Raw genomic sequence first — 10,575 nt, forward strand, 5'->3', positions numbered from 1 at the left:
TGGAGGGGTGGGGGGAGAGGGAAGGGAGAAGCCACCCTCGAGAGACCTCGCACCCTTGCGCGGAGGGATCTATGCCGCCGGAAGCCAACGAAAGACTTTTACGTTGCATGCACGCGACCCGAAGGCGTGGAGAACCGATCGCGCCCACGTGAGACACGCGATACACGCGTGCAAATCAGCCGACTCGGTCTCTTTCGCGATATCCAGGTCTCCATGATTTATCGCACGGAGGACGACTCGTCGAGCGTCCATTCGGACCGAACGGATGTTATTAAATGTGAGTGAATGAATCTTGAGTATCTGCACTGCGAAGACAATCTGACATCGATGTTACACGCTTCCTATTTGTAAAACCGCGAATGGAAAATTTCTAAAACATAGAGTATCGATTAACTTTCTCTCTCTCTCTCTCTCTCTCTCTCTCTCTCTCTCTTTCTCTATCTTTCCTGGTCAGCGTTCACGTTTGCGCCGCGTGACCAGTCAAGGTTTCAGGAGGATTCGGATAAGGATTGGGAAGAGTTTGGTTGTCCTAATAGGAATTCTAGTTGAAAGTAGAGAGATCAGAATTTTCTGGTTGAATCTATTACAATTCTGATTGAGACAACCAGAATTCTGATTGCTATGATCAAAATTTCTGGTACGTTCATGTTTAATCAAACAGTTTCCTTAGTGTAAAAAGAGAATCTCGTTGCATTAATAAGAATTCTGGTTGAAAATAGACGAACCAGAATTTTCTGGTTGATTCTATTATAATTCTGATTGAGGTAATCAGAATTCTGATTGCTATGATCAGAATCTCTGGTTCGTCCATTTTCAATCAGAAATTATTCTCAATGGAGGCACAAAGGTGCTTCGTCGTCCGTCACTCGCACGAACGTAAAATCTCGAAATTGTCGAAACGGCCTCCGGGTTATTCAAGCTAGACGACATTACGTATACGTTTAGAACGGAGTATTCACGAGCCAATTTTCCGCGAATCGTAGACTCGAGCGGTCGCCAGTGGTAAGTCTCGTGGCACGACCGGTTTCCCAAGGCACGCATTAAGGAATTCGTTCGGAATGGATTTTGAACGGAATTATTTCGCTTTACCTGAAAAACACAATAGAAATCTAGAGAATAATCGAACAATTCCTGACGGAATCCATTCCGAATAATTCCATAATACGTACCCTGATCGAAAGTCGGTTTTCCCCGACAATGCGCCTGCCCGATCCCGGGGCACGCGTCATGCAGGAGACTCTTTCTCCCTCTTTCTCTCCATATCTCTCTCTCTCTCTCTCTCGCACTCTCTCTCTCTCTCGCTTGCTCTCAGGGTCCGCTGGCAGGTCTGCTGGCACTCCCGAAATAATGTTCGGAAGAACGGTACAACGCAGGGGAGAGGAACAGCGGGGAGAGAGAGATGGGCGTCGTGGGGGAGCAGACTGTGATATCCAGAGGAGGAAGATGAGAAAGGAGAGCGGAACAAGAAACGCCCGGATCGAGCGCGTTACATAATTTTCGTAACTCCACGGTGAAGCGGAGAGGGCGACGTGAGGTTGGTGGGGATGTGGGGAGTGGACGATGGTCTACGACGACGAGGAGCTGCCCTGAGGTGTCCCGTGCGAGAGCGAGAGAGAGAGAGAGAGAGAGAGAGAGAGAGAGAGAGAGAGAGAGTGGAATAGAGGAAAAAGAGTAAAGCGACAAGGAGCAAGAAGGGTATGTGTGCGCGAATAGATAAATGGATGGATGAATAAATGGCACGGGGGAGACAATAAAGAGGGGATGAATGAGAAGAGAAAAAAAAGATGGAGGGAGAGAAGAGTAAACATAGCTAAATAGACAAGATTGTTGAGAGAGAGAAATAAATGTATTTAAATGGAAAAGAAAACGAGAGAGAGAGAGAGAGAGAGAGAGAAGGAAGGGCTCAGAGAAGGGGGAGGTGGAAATAGTGGAGGCTCGTGTCCTAGTGGGTGGAATGGCGAATCAATCCTCGACGAGGGGAAGGAGCGCATGAGGGTGAGGAGGTGAAGGCGGAAGAAGAAGAAGGGGTTGATGATGAAGAGGAAGAGGAGGAGGAGAAGGTGAAGGCGGGCGGGTGGTGGTGATGATGGTGGTGGTGGTGGTGGTGGTGGTGGTGGTGGTGATCGTGGTGCTGGTGGTGGTGACGGCGGCGGCAGAGGGGTGGGTGGGGATGGTCGACGGCAGTGTGGCAACATACTACTCACCGTGGACGGTGGCAGCAAGATGTCTGCGAGGTGTCTCTTCTTCCTCGACGGTGGCAAGAGAGAGGAAAACCCGATGTCACATACGCCGCTTCATCGGGCCACTGTGCTGCCGCTTAATACCACTCCGCGCGGTGCTCTTCGCCCGCCTTCTTCACCTTCTGCCACTAAAAATAAACTCGCTCGCTGTACCGTGCGCTCCTCTGGCTACCCCCGCGCGCGCGCTCGCGAACACTCTCCCTCCCCACCCCTCACTCACGCACACTCGCTCCCTCTCTCTCTCTCTCTCTCTCTCTCTCTCTCGCTCTCTCGCGCTCTCTCTCTTCCTCTTTCTCTCTTGCTTTCTCGCTCTTTCTCTCGTTCTCGCTCACGTCTTGTAAACGCGACCGACACATTAATCCGCGCTTTCAGGCCGCTCTCTCGGACATTCTCGCGCACCTCTCGCGCTCTCCACGACCGACCAACCGCTCGATTCCCTAGAATCGAGGAGGTGGCACTGTGTCGCCACTCGCCGCCGCTTGTCGCCGCTGCTACCACCACCGCCTCCACCACCATCACCGCCACCTCCACCGCAGCCGCGCTGGATGGCGATGGTGAGGACTGAGGACGGTGATTCGATGTACGCGGAGCGACGAGCTGGGGAGAGATGTCGACCTGTCACGGCCGGGGTTGCGGGCAGAGAATACGGAGATTCCTTGGGGGAGCGGCGGAGTTGGCGAGAAGGGGATGCGGTGAGAGCGCGAACGAGAAAGAAAATCGGAGCACGCGAATCCGAGAATGGAGAACCAGAAAAAGAAAGAGGAGGGGAGAAGAGAATGAGAAGCGAATGCACAGGAGTGCGAGGCGAAGACAATTCGGAAAGCCGTGAGGAAACACGCACGCATGCATTCGCGATGATGCGATCGATTAATCCGTTTTTTATATTTCCGCGCGCCGCAAGGACGAACCGAGACAAACAGACAGACAGACTGACAGACTGACAGACAGACAGACAACAGACAGACAGACAGACAGATAGACGCACGCACGCACGCACGCATGTTCTTACCCCCGGGAGAGGGGTGCCACTGCCGTCGTACGGCGTACCGAGAGCGCGGGACTGTCGCGCTCGCGGCGCTCTTCAGTTCCTCGTGGTCTCGTCGGACCTTCCTCCCACCCTACTAGTGGTATCGACTGCGCCGGCGGCAGCGACGGCGACGACGGCGACGACGCGACGGCGGCGATGGTTCTCGGCGGTGGCGACGGCGGCGGCCGCGACGACGACGACGGTGCGGGGCGGCCTTTTCTCCTTGATGCCTCTTTTCATATAGGCAAGGCCGCAGCACCGATTACCACTACCTGGTAGCTCACGTTGATGGTAACGCGCGTTACCGCTGGTAGCGACCGGCGAACCGCGACGACGGCATCCGCGCATCGACGACGACGATGATGACGGCGATCGGGGAGACGAGGAGAGACGAGGACACGACTGCACCGCGACGACGACAACGATTATACTCCGGTTAGCTCGCTTCCCGCTGCTACCGCTGGCCTGCCTGCTGCTCTGCCGCCGATTCTGCGCGCGCACCTTCGGCATACACGTACGTGTACAACGGGCCCGCTCTGTCCGTCCATCCGTCTGTCTTTCTCTTTCTTTCTCTCTCTCTCTCTCCTTCGCTGTTTCGCGTGTGTCACGCGCGAGCTGCTTGCGTGTGTACGCGTTGTCGCGTGTCCAAAGACGGACGACGAGGAGCGCGAGTGTGGGAGAAAGAAAGAGAGGGAGAGACCGGCGAGGAACGAACGGAAGATAGAATAGAATCGAATGAGACAGGAAAAAGAAGGAAAGAAAAGGAAGGAGAGGAAACGCGGATAGAAAAGCGTCTAAGCTGGAAAAGGGTTCGGGGAGCCTTTCAGCCTTGGTCTATCCAAGATAGGGTGCGAATTTGGTGCACGCTGTCAACGGTACCGCGGTCGCGGTTGGACTATCGTGCCTAAATCAGGGAGAGTCGCGTACACGCATACAAACACATAAACACAGTGTCACGTTAAACTATTTTGTGCCCACAGACTAAAATCTTTCAAGTGACTTTTTATAAAACATATAAAGTCACCCCTGGAATATATACATATATATATATATATATATATATATATATATATATATATATTTGATTTTGAGATTTTGAGAAAAATTTTTGTAATATATTTCAATTTTTGCGTACAAAGGTGTTTTCTGTTTTTTAATTTTTTAAATATTTTTCAACGCACTTCAAGCTTCGTGGATATAAAATTCTTTTCAATGTTGTCTAACTTTTTTAATATTTGTCAACGTTTGACTGAAAAAGTTTTTTCTATTTGACGCCTCTAAACATTAGTCGCCCTGGGCTCAGCCCATGTCTTAATACGACACTGCACGTACATATACACGGGAAATATATCGTGCACCTCTCCCCGCGGTTTGCGCGTGCTCGTTCCCTTCCCCTTCCATCCCCAACTGCTCTCAACCTTGTGACCCACTACCCCCGTCGTCGCGTCCACCACCCTGGAACCAGTTTCAAGAACGCGGTTTCGCGGTTTCTCCGTCCAACACCTGAATCCGGTTAACGGCTCGACAACAATGAATCCCGGCGCTTCGTCGAAATAGCTGTACTTCATTCAGTCACGATACCATACTTCGACTTCATTCAGCGACGTGGAGCTACAAACTAACTTCGAGATTGTCGATCACGGTTCATTGCAATATCGCACCTTCCACCGTTAAAACGTTGGTTTCATATTTCAACACATACATATTATTATTTCTTACTTAACGCGATTCGTTTGATTTGAAAATTTTCATCAGTTAATAACATAGTTCTTTTGCGAAATAATTACCTTTAATTTGAAATTGTCTTTTGAACTCATTCCATTTTTCTTTCTCTTTCTCTTTCTCTCAATCTATTCATACAGCACACTTTACTTAATAATGGACTCGCTTGCGTTGTCCTAAATTAGTGAATACTGAAATCTACTATGTAAAATTAACAAAATTAAATGCAAAAACATATAAATATTTTAAATACTTAATTATAATAATATTGCCATCACGTTATCTAATAATGTTTCAACCTGGTTTTGAACCAACCAATTCAATGGAGTTGAATTAATGATGTTACATGCTCTATGAATAGTAGCAGTGGTTCTAGAAATGATTAAAAACATTTCAAATTGGGTATAATTTGACATTATAAATTTAACAGTGTAGGACCTTTAGAGAATATAGGATATAAAGATGTCTTTTGAATATCTTTAGGACGTTCCTTGAACGTCTATGCTGTACATGCTAAATATATTTATCTCAAGCTTGTTTTAAGCTATTTATTTATTTTTCCGAAAATAACAAGCCAGTCCCATCAACTCTGATTAATTTGATTAGTCAATTAAATTAATTTGATTAGTCACAATTAAATTTATTGCCAACTGTAAAACTGAAAACATACTTTTCTGACACTTGAAGAACTAAGAACGATTTAATAATAATTGTTATTGCCATATACATATGATATCAAAGTATGTAAAATTAATTCATTTAATGATTTGAATTACATCAATCGTCGCATATTTTTTTTCATAGCTATTAAAATATTATATTTTCAGTTTTGCAGTTGGCAATGCTGAAATTTAATCGGTTAAGTTAATCGGAGTTGGTGAGACTCATCCAAGATATGTTTTATTGTTACACTGAATTGCGTCAAAAAATCTCCCTTCTCGCTTTCAAATATCAAACATATTTTACTTTAAATGCAGAAAATATATTTATACATATATATTAGGATACGTATGGATTCCAATTGGAATTATTTCATTTTCTCTAGAAAATAGATACATATAATGGAACTCTAGGGAATAATTGAACAATTCCAACCGGGGAATTCACATTCCGAATAATTCCATAATACGTAATAATAACATACGAATAATAACATAAATATATAAGTCACATGATACGCGTATCATGTGACTAATACTTAATTTAGTTTTAGAAAAAAAGACTTTTTGTGGCATAACGACAACTTAATATAATTACTTACTGCGTCGCTTTTTATTGCAGCGTTTAGAATCCAAGAAAACGTTACGTCGATAATTGAACGCCGTGTCGGAAGAGCGTGTGCATTTCGATAAGAGGTAAATATCGAACTGAAGTACGCTCACTCACAAATTCAAATTTCAAAAGTCGACCACTGAACACAGCGAACGCCGCGATAGGCTGACCCGTCATTACGCGAGCGCGATTCAACAGTGGTAGAAGGGAGAGGGTAACGCGGTCGGTCGCGTGTTGTGATTGGCTCGCGCGCGACTTTACGTCCACGACGCGTCACTTCCGTAATTCTGTGAGTGATCGGTGGATCGGATTAGGGAATGTGTTCGCTCGACTACCTGCTCTCACGATCTATGTGCAAATAGTCTAAACAGCCTGTAGCCTGTGGCGAATGTTGTTGTTGTGAGGTTAGGGAAAGTGTTCTAGCTCCTGGACTAAGATAATTGGAGGCGTATAAATTCTGAAAAGGAAAGAGACTACGCGCGATTGAACAAGGAACCCCTTGTTCAATTATCTATATCGATCGTCAGTTTTTGTGTTGTCTTTTTTTCTCTCGATCAATGGACATTAGAATGTCTGATATCCCGCCAAAGCGACAAAACGCTAGCTGCGTAACGTTTACCTGTTTTTCTTCAGTGAAACACTTGTGTTAGATTTGTTTTTTCATTAATTGAATTAGTGTATATTTTTGGAACAGTGAAATAAATATATATGTTTGATATTTAGCGAAAACGGATAAAAATTTTAGTGTAGTTGCAGTAATAAAAAAAAAGACTTTTTGCAGATAGTGTTCTGTTTCTTTTTGTTACTGGACTTTGATCGCCTTATCAGTTTCTAGATAATATTGTCGAAGGTGTGAGAGTGGCGCTTCTTTAAACAGTAATTGATAGATTTATGATTCCTATGTGGATAGCCGTGACGTTTATAAAACGACAAAAATGGTCACCGTGCAAGACATCGGTTTACAACTTACGAAGCCAGTGAGAGAGCTGGCACAATGGAATTTTCCCTTCGCTCAGGTATGCTTGTAATAAAATTGTATGTCAGTAATGCGAATGTATTGAAGTAACCTTTCTCTTATTGTTGCAGACTCTAGAACAATACTGCTCTTTGTTCAATACAACATGTAATAAAAGTTTCGGCGATGCCGGACTTGTTTTACAAAATTCCACGGCTGTCTATGTGCATAGACTTGATTCTCTCTGGACTAAAGTCGAGTATTGTAAAGATGTGTTATCAACTCAGGAGTAAGTGGTTTATCTGAATGTTAACCCCAATTGATAATTAACTTAATTGATATCTGAGAATTCAGGATGGACGTTTTTTCAATTATGTTTTGAAAAATTGTTTATGACAAATATTTTTCTGCTAGTTTATTCTTTAAGTTACATAGTGTTTGTTAGATTTTGATCTTTAAATTAAAAAAAACATTATTTAATTGTTAACTTCAGACAAAGGTTTAAAGTATTAGTTTAAAATATATTTTTGGTAAAAATTTTTCTCAAAATTTTTATACAAATCAAAACACATTACAGAAATACTGAGAAAGTCTACATATTTTTTTAGAATTTTTGATATATGTGAATTCTAAAATATTTTAAGATTTCTAAAATTTTTTTTCATTTTTGAAAAAAGAATTTTTTTTTAAATATCTTAAACATTTTCAGATTTTATAAGATTTCATAAAAAATTAAAGAGAAATCTTAAAAATTTTAGAATATTTTAGGATTCATAAATAAAGAATCCTAGAACAGATAATTGGTATTTATTTCAAAATTTTCTTAGCATTTTATGGGTGCACTGTTCTGATAAAAATTTTTTATATAATTTTTCAGAATTACTAAATTAATAAATTTATATACTATCTATATAAATTTTCTTTGTGCTTATAAAAATGTTCCAATTTATATAAAAAAATTATTATAATTTTTTAAAAAACTATAAAGTTATTAATTTAGTAATTCTGAAAAATTATATGAAAAATGTTTACCAGGGCAGTTCACCCATAAATGTCAGAAAATTTTAAAATAAATACTAATTGGGATTTAACGAATTATGACAGGAAGAGAAAGAATCTTCTAGTTTGCTAATTAATTAAATATTACTAGTTTAAAGTAATACGTATACAACTGTCTTTCAGGCAAGAAGAGGCGACAAAAAATTCTACTAAAAAGAGAGATAGAAAGATGACTGATGTATGTTTTCACAAGTTCAAAACTGTCAACTTTGCAGAAGATGTAGACAAACATATCGATATTAAAAAGAATCATGTAGCACATGAGTCGATCAAATCTAAAAGCCGTCGATTTACTCAATTAGAGAAGAGTATCGCACACGTATCTATCGACATTTATGATGTAAACGGGGAAGTTATTGGCAAAAAATATGATTTCCGGTGAGTATTTCTCTTTTTCATTCGGTTTAATTTTCTATTGTACTTGGATAAACTAATCGTGCCTAATATCTCATAGGTGCAATCAGAATTTAAGTATGGATGATACATTGGTAGATGAGTTTGCGCCTCAAGGTATGTGGTTGATTATACAAATAAATTTTTAATAATAAATGGAAAATAGATCAATAAATATAAATAAATATAAAAATAAATTTGCGATTTAGTCGAATATTTCTTTAGAACTACCTGTGTTTCAGATTTTTATTGCGGCGACGTCTCTGTTAAAGAAAAATCTTCGTCGAATTCGTACAGACTTTCGTGCGATACTTCGGCATTGAATTCTACTATACACAACAATAATAATGAAAATGTTAACACGTTCTCCGAGTTCGAGAGAGACAATAATTCGCCAGAGGAAGAGATCTCTAATTTGACCATGTCTTTGGAGTTGAGCCAACAAAATCTCTCTACATCTAGAAATACTGACAACACGCTTGTCAAAACGCCAACGAATATTTCAAGCGATAATTGTCACGACGTAACTCTCATGAATACTCTGAATCAGACATTTGCAAATACACCATCCCATTCAAATTCACCGATACTAACTAATATTGATAATACTATTTTATTGAACAATGATTTAGAAGAGCATTGCTTGAATACTAATGTCAACGAAAGTATGCACTGTATAGACGTTGGCAGTGTATTAGATAGCCCACCTGAGTCGGTGAATTCGAAAGAAAGAAGGTATATTTTTATTATTTTTAATGCTATTTAATCCTTTCGTTATTACAGATAATTATAATCGCTTAACGCATAAGCGCTTACATTTTAATATAACACATCTTATTGGCAGATTCGACATTTGAGAAGACTTATTTACTTTATTACTCAATACTCTTTTCTTATTACTAAGATCATAAGAATAATATATTACATAAGTAGTTAAATATGATTTAGGCGTAATCATTTTTGAACGAGCGCGCACGATTCGTATAGTCATATCATATATGTTTCACGAACGTAACGAAGATTAATGTAATAAAGCTGTTAGAATTTTGAAATTCCTGGTATTTTAGAATTTCATCGACAGACGATTTAGCGATGTTAAACGATACAAATGGAGATCTAACGCAAACAAACTTATATATCGATTCTGTAAAAAATACTCGTCTGAATGAAAGTAAAAAAATTAAAACACAACAGCAACCTTCCACTTTAAAGTCTACTCCAAAATTGGTATGTTACAGTTTTACTGATAATTAACTACGTTTCTTTCTGATAATATCCTGGAGTGATATTCTGTTTACTTGCAGTTGAAACGAAATCACGCATCGTGTAAAAGACGACGAAGTATAATGAAGAAAAATCTCCTGCATATTTTGGAAAATTCGTTTCCTTTAAAGCAAAAAGGTAAATCCGTTATATTCTGCCAATTGAAATCGTCCAATACAAACTTATTAATCCATACTAAATTACTCGTCTTCCAGACAGATCAAGTATGTTTAACAAAAACTTGCGTTCTTGTATGAAGTACATACGAGAGGATGATCCCTTGCGATACGAAGAAGTGACGAACGCAGAGTCGGATCTTTTAGGATTTCGATTACATACTGATACCGAATCGGACACATATATCAACGCTGACGTAACGACGAATGTCGATGGAAACACAACGTCTTCGACCGATGAGATTTCAGAATTTCACAGTCCTACGGACATGTCACCGGATTCACCCCACGAAACTTTCTGTGACATTTGGTTTCGTTCAGATTCACATTTTTTGTCAGTAAGTCATTTTAACCGACGGTCAATAAATAAGAGCGGAAATATTGGTTGCAGATTGCTAACAGAAATTATGATTTTAGGAGACTGTCGACCAGTGGCACGAGATGATACAACCTAAATTATGCGACGCC

General features: G+C 41.0%; 2 protein-coding genes across 16 annotated transcripts in view; one reads left to right on the forward strand and one right to left on the reverse strand.

Moving 5' to 3' along the window:
* The window catches only part of LOC108757099 (plasma membrane calcium-transporting ATPase 2), a 105,884-nt gene that overhangs the window by 92,090 nt on the left and 3,219 nt on the right, over window positions 1–10,575 (reverse strand). For 6 of the 15 annotated variants that reach the window (XR_001939882.1, XR_001939883.1, XM_018501446.1 and 3 more), the window contains exon 1: window positions 2,205–2,737. The exons of 1 other annotated variant lie outside the window; for it this stretch is intronic. The gene's annotated coding sequence lies outside the window, so the exon portion shown is untranslated. Of the gene's footprint in view, window positions 1–2,204; window positions 2,738–3,249; window positions 3,706–8,899; window positions 8,915–10,575 lie in introns of those variants that run through there. 8 more of the 15 variants (XM_018501439.1, XM_018501438.1, XM_018501436.1 and 5 more) reach the window with 8 other exon arrangements.
* LOC108757103 overlaps window positions 7,003–10,575 on the forward strand; it is a 16,698-nt gene continuing 13,125 nt past the window's right edge. The window contains exons 1-9 of the mRNA XM_018501467.1: window positions 7,003–7,277; window positions 7,348–7,505; window positions 8,399–8,653; window positions 8,730–8,785; window positions 8,911–9,403; window positions 9,736–9,895; window positions 9,973–10,069; window positions 10,147–10,445; window positions 10,525–10,572. Of these exons, the coding sequence (XP_018356969.1) occupies window positions 7,197–7,277; window positions 7,348–7,505; window positions 8,399–8,653; window positions 8,730–8,785; window positions 8,911–9,403; window positions 9,736–9,895; window positions 9,973–10,069; window positions 10,147–10,445; window positions 10,525–10,572 (1,647 nt within the window). The 5' untranslated portion in view covers window positions 7,003–7,196. The remainder of the gene's footprint in view (window positions 7,278–7,347; window positions 7,506–8,398; window positions 8,654–8,729; window positions 8,786–8,910; window positions 9,404–9,735; window positions 9,896–9,972; window positions 10,070–10,146; window positions 10,446–10,524; window positions 10,573–10,575) is intronic.

This window comes from Trachymyrmex septentrionalis, unplaced genomic scaffold, assembly GCF_001594115.1.
Source record: "Trachymyrmex septentrionalis isolate Tsep2-gDNA-1 unplaced genomic scaffold, Tsep1.0 scaffold132, whole genome shotgun sequence".
NCBI classification, from domain to species: Eukaryota; Metazoa; Arthropoda; class Insecta; order Hymenoptera; family Formicidae; genus Trachymyrmex; species Trachymyrmex septentrionalis.